The 21,979-nt window shown below is 40.9% G+C and overlaps 1 protein-coding gene across 3 annotated transcripts in view; it reads right to left on the bottom strand.

The window, feature by feature from the left end:
• Window positions 1–21,979, bottom strand: part of nrg1 (neuregulin 1) — a 39,295-nt gene that overhangs the window by 1,712 nt on the left and 15,604 nt on the right. For 2 of the 3 annotated variants that reach the window (XM_086053380.1, XM_086053382.1), the window contains 5 exons: window positions 18,936–19,074; window positions 14,710–14,777; window positions 6,751–6,853; window positions 6,230–6,356; window positions 6,000–6,121 (listed from right to left, as the gene is read on the bottom strand). In XM_086053380.1, the coding sequence (XP_085909506.1) occupies window positions 6,000–6,121; window positions 6,230–6,356; window positions 6,751–6,853; window positions 14,710–14,777; window positions 18,936–19,074 (559 nt within the window). Of the gene's footprint in view, window positions 1–5,999; window positions 6,122–6,229; window positions 6,357–6,750; window positions 6,854–13,893; window positions 13,953–14,709; window positions 14,778–18,935; window positions 19,075–21,979 lie in introns of all 3 variants that reach the window. The other variant, XM_086053381.1, reaches the window with a different exon arrangement.

The raw sequence follows: 21,979 nt of genomic DNA, 5'->3' as shown, positions 1-21,979 counted from the left end.
CGACGAGTCATTTATTTATATATCTTTTTGGCGCTTTGTTTTTCTGTCAAACCTGCCTTATCTCACGCTTTTCCCGCTGGCTGTAAGCCTTGGCTATGATGCACATGCGCAGTAGTGGTAAAACCAGATCATCCGTGATGTAGTAAACATTTGAGGCATTTGAGGGTGATACAGCGTCATGGCTAACCCGTGTTAGCGACAGAGTCCGAAGGTTCGGGCCCATTTCACCAAAAATACTTGATACTATACTATCCCTTTCATTGCAGCACAGCAGTGATAAACAAGCATCTACAAAGGAAGCACATTGTGGTTGACGCCTGATTTCATTTCTGGCATATGGACAGTCGTGTCTGCAAAGCATTAGTACACACAGGCCAAACATGTCACCTAGAATTCATACCAAAGAGTTTGATCTTTCTCATCACATGAGACAATTTTCTTTTTCATGGTATTAGAGTCTTTCAGGTGCTTTTTGGTAAACTCCAGGCGGGCTGCTGTGTGCCTTTTACTCTGAAGTGGCTTTCGTCTGGCCATTCTGCCATACAGGCCTGATTGGTGGAGTGCTAGAGAGATGATTGTCCTTCTGGAAGGTTCTCCTCCCTCCACAAAGGACTGCTAGAGCTCTGACAGAGGGACTATCAGGTTCTTGGTCACTTCCATGACAAAGGCCCTTCTCCCCTAATTGCTCAGTTTAGAAGAGCAGCCATCTTTTGGAAGAGTCCTGGTGGTTCGGAATGTCTTCCATTTACGAATGAGAGGCCAATGTGGTCATGGGAACCTTCACAGCAGCAAAATTTTTCTAAACCCTACCCCAGATTTATGCCTCGAGAAAATCGTGTCTCAGAGATCTACAGACAATTGCTTTGACTTCATGCTTGGTTTGTGCTCTGACATCCATTGTCACCTGAGGGACCATATATAGCGGGGGGCGGGGGGTCAATTCCGGCGTATCCTGCATGTTTTCTATGTCGCCCTGGTGCAACCCACCTGATTCAAATGATCAGGATCGTTATACAGCTTCTGCAGACCTTGCTGATTATATGATCACTTGAATCAGGTGTGTTCCAGCAGGGAGAGTTGGAAAATAGGCAGGATACCGACCCTCGAGGGCCGGAATTGCCCACCCCTGATAGCTGCAGAGGTGGGCATTTTACAAAAATGTTATTGTTTATCGCCATCCGTCTGCAGCCTGGGTACCCTTCTGCCGTCCGTTTATCAGCCTTTTTGTCCGGCCGGACCAAATAGTTATCCTATAAGTCAGTCCGGTTAGTGTTTTCAATGGAATGTTTTTAACGGGCTTCCGTTTGCGTTTCCGTCAACCAACTTTGGGCTCCACCGCCGCCCACCGCCCACACTGAGCTAAATTTGAGACGAAAAACTCACTGTGGAATGGAATCCTCCCCGTGGCCGGACTTAATGCATCTCCTTTAGGACCCAGAATCTGTCAAAAAGCCTCACTGCGCCCAACGGGAAATGGAATCCTCACCATGGCCATAGACTATAAACAAGGCATCGACAACCCTTAACACTCCAAAAACCTTTTCTACCCGGTTTCCACGGAAAACAAAACACTGGAAGCCGCAAACACTTTTTCACATCTGAAATGAAGATGTTAGCCTATTTGTCATTAACCGCATCTATAAAGTGCATCATACAATAAAACTGACTTACCTCACGACACACGAGACACGATTGAGGGGGGGTCGTTTTACAATGAAGCATCATATTAAGCAAACAAGCCAACATAATCCAGCGTACCTTACTATTTTCATTTGTTATTGTCTAAAAAAAAAAAAAAAAAAAAAAAAAAAAGGGAAAATAAAACACTAATCAAAAGTAAATAGGGGCGGCCATTACGCCACACTGCTTCCGCATTCCACAAACGGAGGACATGTCATTGTGTTGTACACACCTCCAGAAAACATACACATAAGTTGCGGCCAATCGTGCTTTATTTGAATATTTGCTATTTTCACCGCATCAAATTGGCTAGAATTGCATAAAATTTACAGAAGAAGTAGGAACGGACCATTAGAATCGATACGTGGAAAATAATTAATTTGAGCATATTTGGACTTCCGAGATTTTTGGCCCACAGAGACGATATACAATTTAATTTTCATATTTCATGATCACAATAATCTTCCAATTTATAACTACATTTAAAGCGGAAGTCAACCCAAACATTTTTTTCCAAGAATATGTTCCCAGCAGTCCCACTAGTTGAAACACGGCATTCTGGTTAATTTTGCGTTTGTGGAATATAAATTAAGCAGCAAAATGCACTCGTTGTTAGCCATCTGTGGGGGCGGCCATTTTGTCTTCTGTCGACTGACAATGACATCACAACTGCTCACAACGACCAATCACCGCTGACCTGTATTCTGAATCTGAGCCGTGATTGGTCGTTGTGAGCAGTTGTGATGTCCTTTTCAGTCGACAGAAGCCAAAATGGCCGCCCCAGAGATGGCTAAAAACTAGTGGATTAACACGTATTCCACAAATGCAATATTTCTCAGAATGCCCTGTTTAAACTAGTGGGCTTGCATAGAACATATTCTAGAAAAAAACTTTTTTGCGTTGACTTCCTCTTTAAACAAACAAACACACAAATAAAATACTTTGTTCGAATATTGTGCCGCGTATACCGGCTGCCTCCTGACACGTCAAGTGCTGTCAAACGTCTGAAGAAGGCGAATGCTGATCACAGAAATTGCACAAGGTCTGAAGAAAGAAGTTTAAAAAATGTGACTTAAGGAGACATGATACACGTTTTTGAGACATGCTGTAACAAATCATGTCACAATTTCAGTTTTCCTGATTCTTTAGGCATGGCTAAAACATCACTGGGTGACACACCTTGGAATCCGGTATGAGTTGTCCCTCCCAAACTATATAAGAACTTGAGTGACTTCACTTGCGACAGCGGTTATCTGGCACAATTGCAATGTGCAGTTAGTTAGCTAGCTATGCCTACACCCCGAAAGTACATCTTCACTTCAGATAGTCCTCTGCCGAGGCCACTTTAGAGCACCTTGTCGTTGGCTATGAGCGGCATCACGTCACGAGACGTGTTGCACAGTCGCGTGGAGAGCATAATAGGAGAAAAAAAAAAGTCAAACATTTCTGAGCATTCAGCAGACACATCCACAGCGTTCAAGAGCGGCGTGAACGGCTTGATTTTTCAAGATAAGTCCTCATTTTAAATACTTATACTTAAAGCTACTTCAAATTTGGCAAGGTTGTTAACACTATTATCTGTGGTGTGTCATCTTGAAAAGTATTTATTCTATTTATTTTCTTTACACAAACTTTAAATGTACATTTGACTTGGATTGTAATATCCATCCATCCATCCCTCCATTAGCCATACTGCTTATCCTCATTAGGATCGCGGGTGCGCTGACTTCTGGCGAGATGCAGGATACACAGGTCCTTGATTGATGCTAGCCAATCGCAGGGCACATATACTGGAGACAAACAACCATTTCCACTCAAATTCACACCAAAGGACAATTTGGAGTCCCCACACAGGAAGGTTAGGCCCAGATTCGAACCCACAACCTCTGCACTGTGATGCGGACATGCTAACCAGTCACCTAGTGTGTTGCTGGGATTCTAATATTGTATGTTTTTTTTTTTTCTTATTTTAGGATGTTTTACATTAGAATTTTCTTGTATGCGTTCTCTGGAAAGTCTGGCAATTTTTGTTGGTCTGACTGGTTCTTTGTGACGCAAAGTTGAAATTAATCAGTTACCTCATACGTTAAGGAACATCCCTGTTGGAGTTGGATATGTCCCTGCTCTTCTTTGAATGAGCACTTAGGTCTTTGATGCCACCAGTGGCATTCAGCCGACCCCTACGGGCTTGTGTAGCATGCTGGCTATTCTCCATCAATGACATCATGGAGACAGAGTCAGTGTCAGACACAACACTGTTGCTCCAGTCATTACTCCAGCTGTGGAGACAGGGAGGGGGACGTTTATATGTAGACAGTTCTCAGACAGGCTTCTTTAAAAGGACATCAATGTTTTGGAGGTCAAATTGGAATGTTTTTTCTTTTTTTTTTTTTCCTTCTTCATTTGTCAGACTTACTAATCCAACAGTTCATCATTTGAACTTTTCAATTATTTTTCTACATCAAAATCTATATCAGATGTGAAAAGGCGGGCACAAAAAATATGATTCAATTCCGTTAATGGTTGTTTTGGTCATTATTGGGAGGACATGTTACACAGAACATCATAAAGACTCAGTGTTCTGTTTTTATCTATTCAGAACATTTCCAGGGATAATATTGTTGGTATTGGTATTGCAGAACTTTGCAAGACACGTTGCCATCCATCCATCCATCCATAGTTGCATCTTACATGCACACACAAACCAAATTGTTGGTGCACTTTAATTACAAAAAGAAAACCCCACAAGCTCATTGTTATAACACAAAACATATGAATTAGGGATGTTACAATATCTGAAATATCGTGGTATCGCGATATTAAAATTGCCACAATATATCGTCGTCGTCATGTATATATATATATATATATATATATATATATATATATATATGATATTAGGGGTGTAACGGGGCGGCACGGTGGTCGACTGGTTAGCACGTCCGCCTCACAGTTCAGAGGTCGTGGGTTCAATCCGGGCCCCGGCCTCCCTGTGTGGAGTTTGCATGTTCTCCCCGTGCCTGCGTGGGTTTTCTCCGGGTACTCCGGTTTCCTCCCACATTCCAAAAACATGCAGGGTAAGTTGATTGGACTCTCTAAATTGCCCCTAGGTGCGATTGTGAGTGCGGATGTTTGTCTCTGTGTGCCCTGCGATTGGCTGGCAACCAATTCAGGGTGTCCCCCGCCTACTGCCCAAAGACTGCTGGGATAGGCTCCAGCACGCCCCGCGACCCTTGTGAGGATGACCGGTATTAATAATGGATGGATGGGGTGTAACGTAATCTTTTAATTCCTCTTGTAGGGAACACTCAAACTGACAATTTTTGAAGCATCATTTCGTTTTCAGAAGATTGATCCGATGATTCGAGCATCTCCTGTTGACAGACCTGTTTCAAGTAACGCTAAGCTGTAAAGCTTTTTGTCCAAAATAATCTTGACATGCTGAAAGTCTGTATGAAAGGGTTAACTTAAGCTATTCGTAGTGAGAAAACAGTCTCAAGACCTTTGGCTCCCACCACCGTGGTTCATCAATGTGCTATGCCGGTACTGAACATGAGCCTTTCAAGTTACTCTTCCACCAGTCTGACGCCAAGCCAAAACCATGTTCACATGTGAGGGTGGTACATATGAACCACTTGCCAGAAAATCTTGAAGCTCACAAAACAGTTCCCAGTGGTAGAAATGTGTGACGATATTTACAGACACATGACGACAGGGGTCTGTGCCCAAGAGTCGAGAGTGACGGCCCTATTTGAGGCAGTATTATCAATTTATCTCCCTATACTGACAAAGCTACCACTGGCATGCTGCAACAGCCAGAGTAAATTTTCACGGCCAAGGATTAAGGTCACATCACGTGCAGCAAGTAAATGACTGCATTTTCACCCAAAAATTCAATCATTAGCTCAGTCAAATCTTAATCGTAGTTTTAAACCCTGAAAATGCTCAAAGGCCAACACATTTGAACTGCCCCACCATCTTAATATCGCTCCCGTGGCTGCATGCTTAGAAAATGGTTTGTTGTGTGGTCCAATGTATGAAACACAAAAATGAATACAATAATTTTACCAAAGAAATAAAATGTATAGCTGACTTCATTTGTCAGCTTTGAAAATATGTGAACATTCTGCAACAGCAGCAGAGGTAATGTGTTCTGTTCTCACTGTGTTTTTTAAGATAAATACGGAGTATGAGCCAATAGCATTCGCTGTAAAGTCGACTACAAAACTGAAACGGTGTGGTATGAAATCAATCCATCTTTACTGGCAACCTCCACATGATGTGCCAGTGCAAACATTTGATTTCAAGTCCCCCTTTACCTTTGGCTGGAGATGTTGGTGAGCGTGGTAGGTTGTTGTGTTGATAAGGCATATTTGCTTGCGGAGAACGTTGTCTCTGTCTCTTTCTCAGCTGCATGTTGAATTGCTGTCCCATTACAATGCTATTAAAACATAACAAATAAAATAGATGGAATTAAGTGATTAGTATCAAGCAGAGTATAGTATACCTTTGAGGCATATTATATGCATGTCAGTGAGTTCAAGCATACATTGGTCTGCTGCAAATCCTGTAGAGGCAAATTGGAAACCTGACGTCGGCTTGCTGATTTTGCCAGCTTGTTCCTCTTGGTTCTCAGGTTCTGCCTGAGACGGTCATGGAGCTTTTTCCTCTGCTTCCTGTTTTACAAGAAACATACTACATTCTGGGGCTACTCAAAGCACAAGAACTAGAATTTATCTGGTTACCCTTAAATTCAATAGACTTATTATGTTTTGACTGTGACAGCGGCCGCATAAAACATATAGCTGGTTGGATTTACACACCACAATTTACTGTAGTTATAGCGTCCAAAAGTCAAGGGAAAGTCATGTCTTCAATAGAATATCAAGGAAACTGATTGCAGAACAAATGCTGTAATTGGTTTTGTCATCCAAATGATGATATTTAAGTTCTGGACCAGAAAACCGGTAACTTGCATAGATTTTCGGACACTAATGGACACTATAATTAAATCATTGACTTTACTTTTTAGTGATACAAAATCATACGTAAGAATGTGGCATACTGTACTTTGTTTTGCAGTAGGCAACCACACACATGATTCCAACGACTAGGAGTGCAATGCAGATTCCCGTTATTGTTAAAATACGTTTCTGATACAGCTCCTCAGCTTCTGAAAAAGAGGACAGTACATCCTTTAAAATTCATGTCTGAGAAACAGAAACTCACACGCACACACACACACACAACTGGCACAGGTTTCTGTTCATTATTGGGACCTTTAATAGTGCTCATAATCAATGAACATATGGGTATGTATATATATAATATATATATATATATTGCTAGTATATGTATGTAAATGTATATATATATATATATATATATATATGTATATATATATATATGTATATATGTATATATGTATATATACATATATTTATATATATATGTATATATATATATATATATATATGTATATATGTATATATGTATATATACATACAGAAAGATTATAATTTTCTAGCGCTCCATGCCAGCAAACACACTTTGTAGAAGAGAGGTAGAACTAGACCTACAGCACTGGGGAGGGTTGATATCACGACCATGGACATAGAAATGAGGTTGAAGAAAAAGGAAGAACGAAAAAAACAGTAGGACAGCGGTGTATATTGAATCCTTGATTGAATCACACTGAATAAAAACTACAATAAGTGGGAAGAAATAGTTGAAGGGATGTGAACAAACAGTATCAGATCATACTACCGTACCCTTTCGTGGAGAATTCAGAGAAATAAATGTCTGACTTACATTTTCAAAATGGATGCATTTGGTGTAGAAAGCACGCACACAACAACCAGTTGTTTGTTTGTGTGTGTGCTTTGTAAAGGAAATTATTCAAATTAGTACTCATTGTTTTGTTCGTTATTTATTTTCAATGTGTAAAGAATTATATTTGTGCAAGTGGTCCTGAATATACAATCCCTTTATTTAACAAGCATAAACTAACTAAGGGCTTACATTTTCAAACTACTAAAGTAAGAAGCAATGGTCCATACCATTGAATTAAATTCCAAAATATTCCAACATAGCAGTCAAGTGGCAGAGAGAATATGGAATTTTCAGATGAAATGGATTTGCTGAGTCTAAAGTCTGATAAATCTGAAAATAAAGTTGTGTTCTGTAATATTGTGACCATTCAATATAAAAACTTAATGGTTCATGATTTTATTGCATGGAGGATTTGAGTAAAGTTTGAACATACAGATCAATGTAACATTTTTTAGGATTATCCATTCATTGTCTTTAGCTACTTACACCTCTTCAGATAAAAATCGGCTCAGTGCGCTCCTCACTATATCACAAGATTACCGATTTGTAATACTAATTCCATTGGCGCGACAAACGTTTTAGGCATACGAACACTCCCATGTTAGTTAGATTCCTATTTTTTGAATACTTCCAAAACTCCAGTGTAGTACCCTGTTGTGTTGCAACATACCAGGTTGCACGGTGGTCTGGTGGGAGAGATGTAGCATTATTAAGAGCACCAAAAAGGGTCAGAGAGCATCCTCAACTTACTTCTGCTGTCTCCAGTAATACTGTTGTCACTGTTTCAGAGAGAATATATTCCTGTGAGTATTGTTATACGATTTGTTTGTACTGTATGTGTTGCTGCCCTGTGTGTGTTATATAGCAGTTGTTTGAAGGTTCATAATCAGAGCTGGGCAATTTACTACAAATTGAGCATCCGTTATTCGTCATCCGTCTGCAACTTGGGTACCCTTGCGTCGTCCATCATTTGCCTTTTTTCGGGGGACTAAAAAAATAGTAACCGCCTATAGGCCGGTCCACCTCTGATTTTAAACGGGCTTCTATCAGCGATTCTGATTGCAAACTTTAATAGCACCCCCTCTTGCTGCAGAGTGGGCGGGGCAAGGGGAAGTGGGCGATGCGCTTGGGCACACGCTTGCGGTTTCTCCGGCACTGGAGGATGACCCGCGGGACGGCAGAGCCGTCACCTGAACACCGGCACGAAGCCAGGTGCCCTTCGATGGCGTGCGTCATGGCTGCCATTTGGTGTGGTGGTGAGGGTGGCGACTGGGATGTCTGGCTGACCGATGCGTCACGCCAGTCGGTCTGCCCGGGGCGCTTGCTGGCAGGCTGAAGGAGAGAATGTGGAGCAGCATTTTTGGGAAATTGATAAAAACATTCAGTCCAAGTACCGTTCCAACATGACTGACGTTGATTGGGAGGTGTGCACACCGCTCGTTATCAGCAGCTCCTGTCCGGACTCCATCCCCAAGCTAATCCCATTCAGCCCAAGTCATCAAAGTAAGGAGAGAAAATGTAAACTAGTTGTATTGTGCAATACGTAGCTATAAAGAATCCTAAATACAAATTGTATATTTAAACGACAATATATAAATAAATTAGAGCTGTCAAAAGATTAATCGCGATTAATTGCAAATACGGACTTTTATGTAGTTTTACTTTAAAAAGTTACATGACGGCTCATTGGAGAAATCCAAAATAATTTGCACACTTTACACAGCCAAATTCAAAAACCATATTTGTTGTAAATCTTTGGTGTATCGTTCAACTGTTGTATTTTACAAGAAAAGAATCGTATTCAAGGATCAAAGAAAGCTATTAGAACAGTCTTTGAATTGAAATATACCTTTTTGCACATTAATTCCTAGATTTTACTCAAGTAAATAATGATACAAAGCTTCATAAAAAATTTAGTTGAAAAATACGATTAATCGCGATTAATCTTTAGACAGCGCTAAAATAAATACATAAGTAAAGTAGGTAGACCAATGGGACTTGATCATTTTATAAGTGGCTCGCAAGCTGACAAAGTGTGTGCACCCCTGATTTAAAGCAACTACATTGCCTTCGCTACCTGAACACTAACATACGATGGGAAACTCCACAGGCACATGGGCTAAAAATTTGTATGTATGTGGCGGTGTTTGGTACTCTTTAACCCATTAAGGCCGGGAGTGCATAACCGCATTACTAGGAGTGCTGTTGCGTGTTTCTACCTTTAAAGCGGAAGTCAATCCAAACATATTTTTTTCAAAACTATGTTCCCAGCAGGCCCACAAGTTGAAACAGGGCATTCTGATAAATATTGCGTTTGTGGAATAAGTGTTAATCCACTCGTTTTTAGCCATCTCTGGCCATTTTGTCTTCTGCAGACTGAAAATGACATCACAACTGCTCACAACGACCAATCACGGCTCAGATTCAGAAAACAGGTCAGCCGCGATTGGTCGTTGTGAGCAGTTGTGATGTCATTTTCAGTCGACAGAAGACAAAATGGCCGCCCCCAGAGATGGCTAAAAACGAGTGCATTTTGTTGCTTAACTCATATTCCACAAACGCAAAATTAATCAGAATGTTGTGTTTCAACTAGTGGGCCTGCTGGGAACATATTCTTGAAAAAATATGTTTGGATTGACTTCCACTTAAAAGCCAGGCGAGTGTATATGTTTTTTCTTTTTTTAATCAAATTCTAGGTCTCTTAGCCAATAAAATGCATCAGAATATACACGCAATGGTGTCGTGAGACCGCAGAGGATGATTTTTTAGTGTAGTAATGGCGACGCAGACGATCGCGGGAGCTCTGAAATAAGTGACGGCAGCGAAAAAGACGACGCGCTGTGAACTAGTGGAACCAGTCGAACGTGATATATGGTTAAGATATACGTTTGTAGAAAATGACAATATCAACGGCTTAGTAACAAAATAGAGGATGGTAATTACCACTCCATTTTTTTTGTAATTAAAAGTAGTGCTTCTCTTGCACTGACACTTTATTTTTACATCTTTGATTGAAACATTAAATAATAATAAACTCGGGCCTGTGTGAAAGCCACGTATAAGCTCTCAAATTCTTTTGGAATTATGTTTATCTGCTATAGGGGCTCAGATAATTATTTTGCTAGGTGTTGAATTTCTGGGAGAACCTTAGGTTTAAGAGGGTAATTCTATAGTCGCCCTTAGGTTTTGGGGAGATGTTGAGCAAGGCGCTTTAAGCCTTAATGGGTTCAGCAACAGATATTTGAACACAAACTGCTGCAACACAAGTAGACAGACCATGTAACAATGCTCACAGGCATTATATTACTTATCCTCTGCAAAGAACAACTAATATTTGACTCTCCAGTATAGTATAACTTCTTGAACATCTTATACCTGCCTAGTATATGCCTAGGTGGCCAAGGTGCACATATCAGAATGTGCTGCTTTAATTATATTCAATTGCATTATAAATACATTTGCAATGTATTATATTGTATGTTTTTAAAAAGTATAATATTATACAGTGCTATTTTTCTCATTGTTAACCATGTTATAATTTTTTGGTTTGTTGCTTTGTTTGGGATGCTGGAACGTATTAATGACATTTCCATTCATTTTGTTGGGAACAGAGGATTTCAGTTACCAGTGTTGTAAGTTACAAATGTGGTCAAGGGATAAATAAATTAAACCACTGTACTGTAAAAATGCCTTGTGGTGGCGCTAGTGGAATGCAAGGTCACTCTGTCTCTCTGCATTTTTTTTTAACGTGTTTTCAAAGTATGTTCATGTGCATATTCAGAACTCTGCAGCTTGGGTTCTTCCCAGCACAAAGAGATCAGAACATATTACTTTAGTCCTTAAAGCAACACTTGACTAATTTTGCAATTCTCACATCATCACAGTTCACATAACGCTCACAAGCTGAGTCGTGATTGGTTGTTACCTGAGCCCTCAACACTTGTTCAGTTGACAGAAGTGACGAAATGGCCGCACCCTGAGATGGCTAAAAACGGGTGGATTTTGCTGCTTAACTCGTATTCCACAAGCTTAATCAGAATGCCTTGTTTTAACTAGTGGGCCTGCATTGAACATATTCTTGAAAAAAATATGTTTGGGTTGACTTCCGCTTGAAGACTTTACACTGGCTCCCAGTCAACTGTAGAATGTTTTTTTTAAAAATTTAAAATCGTGCTAGTGGTCTATAAATCATGAATGAGCATGAGCATTTAGCTGTTTTGCTGCACGCAAGTGTGCCTTTCTGCTTGGCTCTGAACAAAGGCGGACACTTTTTGCTCTGCTCATCTCCCCTTTGATTTGGTCTTTGTTTGTCTTTTTGTCTCAACTCTCATCCTAGCCTCCTGCTGTATTTTTCTTCCAAGAATATAACCATGGAATTGGTCAGCTGGACTCTTGACACAATCGACCAAATTTTCTTGACGAGAAGAGAAGGCAGCGGTGAACCTTCTTGCTCCTCTGTGATATTTATTTCTGGGTACACCCTCGATTCCTGGTATAGGTGGAAATTTGTGTGCCTATCTATTCCATCCATTGAGGATGTGGATTATATCTACATTATTGGGATTATGATAACAGGTTTGGTACTGTTTGGAGCTGGCAGTCTCCTGATCCATCCCAAAATTCAGAAGAAGCTCTATTGGAAGTGAACAAGCTGCAGGTCAATGTGTGTTTGTTTTCAATCCATCCGATTTCATATTCCCCAACAAAGGCCTGCTATGTTTCAGCATTTTTCCATCCTCTGACTGGTTGACTGAGATAATAACAATGAATGAATGGGTGACAGAGGAAGACGAATGTCAGACTCAGACATTATTCAAAATACATTTTCAAGGCTGACTTTCCAGATAAAACTGGACATTGTGTGATAGGTCGTCCATCACGGTAACCGGTTGGCTTGTTTCAAACCCGAAATTGATTTATTCTGCACTTCCAGAGCGGCACGTACGAGGGGGGCAACTCGCTATCTCTGAGTGACTACACAACACAACAACTAGCTAGCGCTGATGAGCAAAGAAAGGAGGAAGTATTTTGTATATAAAAAAATAAGGAACTCTTTAGTACTATGTATTTTATTTACAGATTTTATTTTTTGTCATGTTGTTAGATAAGTATTGATCGTGAACTGTCATATTGGAGTGTAGTGTTTTAGAGTTGTTTAGTGTGATTAGCGTGATTAGCTGGATTAGCTGTTTCTTGCTTTAGTAATATTGGAATTCATCCTAAAATATTTATATATATATATATATATATATATATATATATATATATATATATATATATATATATATATATATATATATATATATATATATATATATATATATGTGCCCTGCGACTGGCTGGCGACCAGTTCGGGGTGTAGTCTGCCTTCGCCCATTGACGGCTGGGATAGGCTCCAGCAACTCCCCGCAACCCTATATAGGATAAGCGGTTTGGAAGATATATATATATATATATATTTTTTTTATTTTGTGTTAAAATTTGTTGATATTAAAGCATAAATCAAGTAAAAAATGTCCTGACAATAATGTGTTCTATGTGCCCACCCACTGGTCTGAATACGGTAACGACCATCACGGCTCATCTGTTTTGTGGGCTTGGTCATTGGACGTTCGCAAGCTGAGCTCTTAGGCACTGTGATGTCATTTTCAGTCAACAGCAAATGGTGGTACAGTGCAAAATGGCAGCCATCTGAGATTGATAAAAAACAGTGGATTTTTCTGTTTCATTTATATTTCACAAAAGCAATACGAATCAGAATACAGTGTTTTGACTAGTGGGGGCTCATAGAACATATTGAAAATAATTTTTGGACTTGACTTCCCTTTTATGAACTGGATTGGGTGACTTAAGTCCCCACTGACGTCCCAGTTCTGAAATGCAACCACCTGCCGCCGATGTACTGCATATGTACAGCATTGCGATTTTCTGTATGTCCAGGGGATTGATGGTACCTGACTTCGACCCCCCTCAGGCTAAAAGTGTTAAATAGAGCGGGGGGGGGGGGGGGGGGCTGGGGGGGCTGAATGGTTCTTTCATTTGTGCACTGCATGAATTAATGTTCATATTTATGTCTCTTCCTTTCTTATGATTTTTTCTGTACACCACTGGGTTGTGTTTAGCCATACATGCATGGTAGTTCCCTATCCATAGGCTCCTTAATTGTGTGTGTGTGTAGGTGTGTGTGTCCAGGTGTACTTAACTTAATCAATATCGCATCCAGCTTTAACCCACTGAAGCAAACTTTGACATGCAAAAATCATAACTGCACACATCACAGCTTTGTGGTGAAACATAACTTGGAAGGAGTGACAACACATATACCGCTAATGAAACATGCACCATTAAAAAAAAGACAGAGACAAGTGGAAATAGACATACTGTAAAAGCTGGCCATTACATAGTTTTGGCAGCGATCACCAGTAAATTCATTTGGACACCTGATTAGGAGAAAAGAGAAACAGACAAGAAAAGACAGGCAGTTAGTTTATAAAAGTGAAGACGAACCCACAATGGTCATCACTGGTGTTGGCAGGAAGGGCTAGCCAGACAAATGTCTAGTTGGAATTCTTAAATTTGAGTTCAATGAAAAATGTCTTAGACTTAGGTCGTTTTTCGCTTTAAGCAGATGACTGAAATATGCATGTAAACAGGCAGCCGCTTGGGCCGAGTATTTCTGTAGTTCCTAAATACGTTTTTTGGTGAAGCCCAACCCAAGACTTACATTGGCCCAGATACACAGGACTCATGAAGACCACAGGAGGAGCCTCAGCCCCCAGTGGTCACTTGAGTCCCAGTGTTGTGAGATATTTGATCCAAAACTTTGTTACAAATCACAAGCTAGCATTACGTACGTACGTGCATGTGTTAGCCTACACGCTGGTGTCAGGGGGCGTGCTGAATGAAAAATTAGTAGGGGTTGAGTAGTCAAAAAAAGACACTGTTTTTTCAGTGACGGACACCAGAATGGGATGTGATGAAGTGGAAGGTACATGCAAGTTTCAGTTCATTGTTGCTCGTAGAGAGGACTTTGGTCCTTCATCAAACCCAGATCACAGAACTTGGATTATGGCTTTCTTGTGACCAAATTTAATCATCATTGTTCATAAAAGACAGATGAACTTCTCAACTTTAACAAAAAAAATGAGGGTGAAACACCAGTAATGACATGTGGGATTGAATACAGTGGTCACATACGTTTTTGGTTTGAGACTTTCTTAAGCACAGCTTGTTCACATCGGTGCCCAGTGAATCCGGTCAAGCACCTGGTCCATGGGTAGAAAGGACAAGAGAATAACAGTACTGACATGTTACACACAGGACAAACAAGATGGACAAAACAAACAAACTAAAACACGGATAATGGGAGTAAAATCTTGGAATGAAGTATTTTTAAAGAAAATGTCAACTCCTTACTTCATGGGCCACATGTGGCAGTGAACATATGGCCAAATGATTGAAGTAAGATAAGACAAATGACCTTCTAGTGCACACTAGACAACTCCAGCACAATTTGTCTGACAGCACAAACAATATTATTCACCAGCTGAGTTACATGATGACTCACGAACTGTGTTGCAACCCCAACACACAATTTCCATCTTACCAATGAACCAGCACTGGACAGGAACGCATCGGTTTACTCATGCGGCACAGCAATAACATTGCACTATTCTTTGTTTGTTGTGTTTCAAACCAATAGACCTACAATTGGCTGCTTATATTCACAAACATATATACTTAAACTACTAAATCTACTACTAAATCCCTTAAGTATTGTCAGATTATAAAATAATAATACTAAAAAATAAATAACCCTCATTTTGTAGGGATGTCACAATACTGGCAATATCTATGACGATATTGCGATATTAAAATCGCCACAATATATCGTTATCGTCATGTCACGGTATTAATAGCAGCAAATCTGTTGTTTTCCATATGTGCAGTTCCAGCACCTTCTGGTGGTTAGTTTATTAGTGCAGTTTAATTTGATGCCACCTATGTATAAAGGCCTAGATAGAGCAATCCGACGTTGGCCAACAGTGACAGACGCTTCCCCCCGTAGCGTCCGGCCGGCTGTCGGCACGTCACGCTGGAGAAATACACCACAACGACAGACAGCTACGCTGACCATTAAAGTACCTTCTGCGCATGCGTGAGATGTACCATCGGCTGTTGGATTATAAAAACGTAAGCAATGCATTCAGCTATATTCTTCATTCACGATGAACTCGCATGTGAAGTAAACCATCATGTTCTTGACACGGTATTGTGGAATACTTACATTGTCAACCCTCGCTCTTGTACTTGTAAGAAGATTAAGGCAGCAAAGGTGTGCTCACTGTTTTTCCGCATTTGTCACTTCCCGTTGGTGCTCCGAGCGCTGATTTGCTTGCTAACAGCCAATCTGAGTGACCAAATGTCACGACTGGGGATGCCGATTCAACATTCAACAAATGCCCCCCAGACGCTTACTGACAAGTTACAACACTACGACGGTGGCCACTACACTAATCAGACGGCGCATTCAGACGCCACGACGCTTCACGACCTCCGACGTCGGTTTGGTCTAGGCCTTAAAACCCACCCAAATTGCCAGTCGGAGCCCATGACTGGCCAAGCCTATTTCTTTGTGAATGCTGTTATTATGTACAATCCCGCCAACCTCCCCACAATATCGTGCTAATTATTGTGAGGTTCATATCGTGATATTTTCGTATCGTGACATTTGGATACTGTGACATCCCTATCATTACTATGCAGTGGTCTACATTTCTGAGAAGAACCAAGAAAGGTCCCTTTCTCTCTTGGACAGAAGCAGTGGTGCTGTGAAAATATTTTTCGACTTCTCAAGTGCCTTCAACACTATAAAGTCTCAGCTACACAGGCACAAACTGTCAGAGATGTGCTTAACAACCACGGGGGACCGTCCTCTCTCCAGTCCCGTTCACCATGCACACATCATCAGACTGTAACGCTGAGCTTTGCAGATGTTTGCGGATGACACTGCGATCGTGTGCTGCATTAGGAGTCAGATGGAGGAGGAGCACAGGACACTGACTAAGGACTGATTAAGGACTCCCAACTACCTGCACACACACACACACGGACTCCGAATGGAATGCATCTATAGCGTTAATTCTGAAAGAATGACGCCGTATCATTTCCAGCTCATACTATGAAATAAAATCTGCTAAATGAAATTATACTTTTGATGTGAAAAATGCAGCACCAGATGGTTTTTTGATCAGACATGGGCACTTGACCCTTTTTTGTCATCCGTCCTCCGTCCGCGACCCGGGTACACTTCCGTCCTCGTCCCTCTGTCCTTATTCATAAAAATAGTCGTCCTCCGAGCCCATGCATCCTTTTCCTTTTAAAGCGCTTCCGTCCTTATATTCCGTCGGTTCGACCCACCTCCCATCCCCCCCAAAAATTACAAAATAACAACGTTCATGCACTCATAATCATTATTCAAAGCTCATTAGCTGGCTAATTTCCTATGCATGTCCACTTACCGGCTGGGAATATTGTGAGTGGATTGAATTGTTTACAAATGTTTAACCAAGATAGCATTTATCTACCAACACAAGACTGTCGTGATGTAATGATGATGATGATGATGATGATGATGATGATGATGCGGACAGTAGCAAACCAGGGGACATCATGAGAATATTGAAAATTGCATATAAACGCATTACTATTGCGTTTTATTGCAAAGCATTTGCGTTTTAACTCAAGAAGTTTTACGTTTTTATTGCATAAAAACAATTATTGCAAAATAACACCATGTTATTTTAGGAGGAGAAAGAATGTCTTCCACTTGCGGGTCATAGCTTTCAGTGTACGGCGGAGGTGGCATGACCCGTCAGGTTTGAATAGATTTTTATATAACCCATCATGTTTGAATAGATTTTTATATAACCCGTCAGGTTTTGATAGATTTGTACGGTCTACAGATGTCCTAGACAAGCACATACTTCGCATGCAAAGGGAAAAGGTTTGTACTAAATGTTAACAATTAGTTAACAAAACAAAATTGCTATAATTTTTCCTTTTTCCTCATCAGTAAAATGGACGTCCACTAGAAGGCAGACTATGCCTGTGAGAACAAAAGTGCAGGGAGGGAACGCACCTGAAAAAGAACACTGTACAGTGTTGTGCAGGCTTAGTCATGGCTCCTCCGTGGTATCGGGGAAGAGAAGAGTGGTCTTTGTTTTTAAAAGAACCCAACACAACACGTCAGCCGGTAATTGACCCGGTTAGGGACGAATAGAGGGACGGACGAAAATCCACTTCCGTCCTTGCTTAGTCAGTCCTTTTTGAAAAAAAAAATATTTTCCTCCGTCCATCCGTCCACAAAATGGTCGGACGGACCGTTCCGCCCCTAGTACGGAATGCCTATCTCTGCTTTTGTTGGCACAAAATACACATTGGAGAACGAGTGGACTAGGAAGTGGAGCAGACATGGTTCTCAATTGCCAGCTACACACACATGACTCTCTCACAACTCTCTCAAAGCTGTAATTAATACAGCATGTCCTCCTACCTTACGATGAACAGAGTGCTGCATTGGTCTGGCGTCTCAACGGCTTAATTTACGTGCGTGGCTCTTCTCGCATTATAGACATAACGACCCACAAGCCGCAGCCTGTGCTGGGCATCACGAAGTGGTGAGACTCAGAGTAAGCACAGATCCTCCATCTCGCTGATCAGCCCGGGTCTGGCTCGTTAAAAATACTCGTTTGTTTTTTAATGTCACCTGCCTGACGTATCTTCTCCAACTGTACATCACTCCTTGTCCAGGAAATGTTCACTGAACACGTGCGCGTGCCTGTCTGTCCTTGAGCACACCAGGAGCTTGGCAAAACTTGCATAATTACACTTTTTGTAAAAAAATGTGGAATAACACGCCAGTGTGAAAATTGTTTGCCGGTTCTGGCCGAGCCCTTGCAAGTTTTTGCACGGCATTTTGGCATTCTTTACGTCCTCCTTGTTGTCCAATGTGTGTCTATTCTCCAGCAGTGCTATGAACCCAAATGTTGCCATAAATGTGAAATACATCAATATAGAGGTGTATTTCTCAGCTGTTAGGCATTTTTCCAAGCTAAATTGATTAATTACTACCAATCAAGCCACACATGTAATATGAATGAAGCCTTCCTTTAAGGAACTTGATTGTTGAATTGCTACTTTTGCGAAGGCAGGATGGATCTTTTATTGGATATCCAACGCTTAAATTGTGAGAGTACTATTTAGTGGCTGGTCTAAGGGTCAGTGTCAAGAGAGTGAAATGAATTCTTTCCAGAATTGCTTGACAGAATGAACACAGTAAAACACCAAAACAGCAAACGGATCACACATAATCACAAAAGCTTGAATCAAAGCCAGCAAGTCCAGCAAGTCCCAGTCCTTACCTGCACAAAAACTTTGTGCTGCCAGGCATGATTTCAAGGGTAAAGCATTCCCCTCCATTGACACAGTAGTTCTTCTGGCTATCACTACAGCGCGTCACATGGCTGGAAGTCTTGGCTGTCGTGGTTGTGCTGGTGGAAGCTGCAGAAGACACCCATAAAACAGAATGAATCAGGACATGTACTGCAATCCATTCATGTCTTGTTACAACTGACACCCGGCCTTCAGTAAAACACCAGAGTTGACTTTGGTGGAGGCTCATCACAAAAATGATTGTCTTCATTCATTTTTAATTATGCATTAAAATATCAACTTGCACTCAAATGAAATACTGCTAATGACTTCTAATATAGACACTCAGGAGTGTGAATGTTTTGTGGTGCCTGACCACCCTTATGCTGATTGCTGATCAATATCGAGCAGTTGTCTCTGTTCTTAACAACCTAAAAGGAATACAAACATAATTGTCTGATATTTTTTGCTGTTGAGTCCAAATTATTAAAGCAGTGTTGGAACTTAGCCAACAGGATGTTGTCTTCATTTTTCTGATGGTCCAAAATCTTGGCACGGCGCGAGGCATGTGTTTTCTGCTGCAGTGGCTGGTGCTACTGTTAAGTCATGTTAAGGACAAAACATGATGCACTGCACCAGAAGTTGAGGAATACTGTATCTCACTTGCGTCGTCCCACTCATTTGAAAAGTTATTCAAAAACGGGCAAATTTTGAGTGCTAATTCCCATTCAAAGAAGGCAAATTAAGGCCACAGAAAATTTTGTGTCGGAAGTCAATTATTATATAGTATAAACAAGTGAAAAACGGAACTGCATGTTGACATTCACTGTATTTTGGTACTACTGCGCAGAGTCCGTCAGACTGACAGAATCGTCCGTCAGTCATTCACCGACAGACGTCCGTTTTGCTGACGATTGACGGGAAACTAAAAAAAGACGGACTAAACACCGACGAAAGTGGGTCTTTATCCATCAGCGTAATCGTAACTAATTGGGTCAAGTACCGACAGACTTCTCAGTCTGTCACTGATGAACAGCCATTTTGCTGACGACTGACAGAAACGTGCTCCGTCTGTCTTGTGTGTGTTTGTTCGCGGGGGTTTAGAGAGGACTACATAGATAGACTATATACTGTATGTGTGAGAGTGAGTGCTCTTGTTTTTAATAGGATCTCTGGCGGGGACTGTGATGGAACGGCTGCGATTGGCTAAGGAGGCGGAACCAGAAGATGTCACTTCAACACAAATCTACAGTGTCCATTATTTTGTGCATCTCTCTTTCATTTTTTTGGGAAGAACTAATTTATATTTATTTTGTGTAAAAGTTTATGTTTGCTCAATTTTCCTCCATGTGCTCATTGATACCCACTCGTTTGCATGCCACTGAACTCACCATTTCATTACAATAGATATACTGTAGTACATGAACAAGAGATACAGGGCATGCCCTTTTGAGTAACTAGCTGGAACCAGCCGGTTGAGTAGAAGCCTGTGCCTGGAGCACCTGTAGCTAAAGCCAAGCTGTGGCAGGGTTTTTACCTTGAGCACTTGGATTTCCCATTATCAATTTTATATTTAATATCAATATCAGGAAGGGGCATGAATCAAAAAGCAATACACAAAACTATTCTTACAAGTTCATCTGTATCATTCTGATAATAACAAAAGCCAAATAAAAAAAAATGATGACCATTGTATTATATTGTATTGTATTGCAAATGCATGGAGGAAATATTCCTGGTGAAATATCAAATGAACTACAAAACATTCTAAATAAAATTGTAAACCAAACTGCAATTAAGATTGGTGACAGTGTAAGAGCATGCTAAAAATGTGTCATATGTACTAAGATGCAAGCTTTTTAAGGGGCACGCCCTCATCCAAATAGTCAGAAACAGCCACAAGAGGGCGCTATCTCTCCGTTTTGCTATCAGTTGGCTGAGGCATGAGGGTTAGTTTCTCACACAACCATGAAAAAAATGATTACTCATTCAAGCCATTCTGCTTTTCTCATTAGATGGAATGTGTTCAATTTCAAGAAGGCAGTTATGGCAAGCCATCACAGCAGTGACGTTACGACTTGGCATGTTTGCTAGGAAGCATAGAACGCCAAAATCCCCAACCTATCTAAGGATTGCTCACTAATACCTGGCATGCCGAAGCCGAATCGTGAAACCTGAATGAGACGGTATTTGCTTACCAGCTTTTTTGGCTTCCATGATTTCTGTGTGAAAAATCAGCACAAATAACTACAAATTGTTAACTCCCTGTAAGCAAATACAGTATATCTTGAATGCTGACCCCAAATTGACAGCTTTCCAGCACACATTAGGATTCCTCAGAGCACTGTGATAATAATCAATAATACATTTCACATTAAAATAACAGCTGTCCTTTTTGTGGCTATCGTCACCAGAGCTGGGCATACCGCCTCTGTGACGTACCGGTCCGCCTATCCGTCTTTGACTGACGCCCATTTTGTAGGCGATAAACGATTGACGGAAACTTACAAATATAGTCGGACTAAGCATAGTCAGAATCCCCTTTTTCCCCGTCTATGTAATCGTCTACTTTCGTGTGATCTTTGGTCATTGTCCTGACGTGAGGCATTGTAGATGCGCTGTTGGCATTCAAGCAGAAGTAAAGAAAGCTATCAACAAGATCGCAGTTGTCTCACGTTTTTATTTGTTCAATTCACCCAGTAAGGACGGCAACGCATAGCCACTAGAGCCAGGAGCACTGTTGCATCTTTATGCCTTTGGAGCCGGTAGAGCGGATACATCTTTTTCCTTTTTTAATACAATTCTTGGTCTCTTAGCCAGTTAAATGCATCAGAATATACACGTGAGGTGTCACGAGACTGCGAAGGATGTCCCTGAATTTTTTCAACCCGTAATGGACGTCGATTACAGGAGTTCTGAAATAAGTAACGGCAGTGATAGAGACGACACCCTTGTGGACCTTGGACCAGTAGAACCAGTCGAACGTGATACAGTATATGGATAATATATACATTTGTAGACAATGGCGATATCG

Source organism: Filicampus tigris, chromosome 15 (genome assembly GCF_054856515.1).
Source record: "Filicampus tigris isolate MCC_2025a chromosome 15, RoL_Ftig_1.0, whole genome shotgun sequence".
NCBI lineage: Eukaryota > Metazoa > Chordata > Actinopteri > Syngnathiformes > Syngnathidae > Filicampus > Filicampus tigris.
This window is presented reverse-complemented; position numbering and strand designations above follow the sequence as displayed.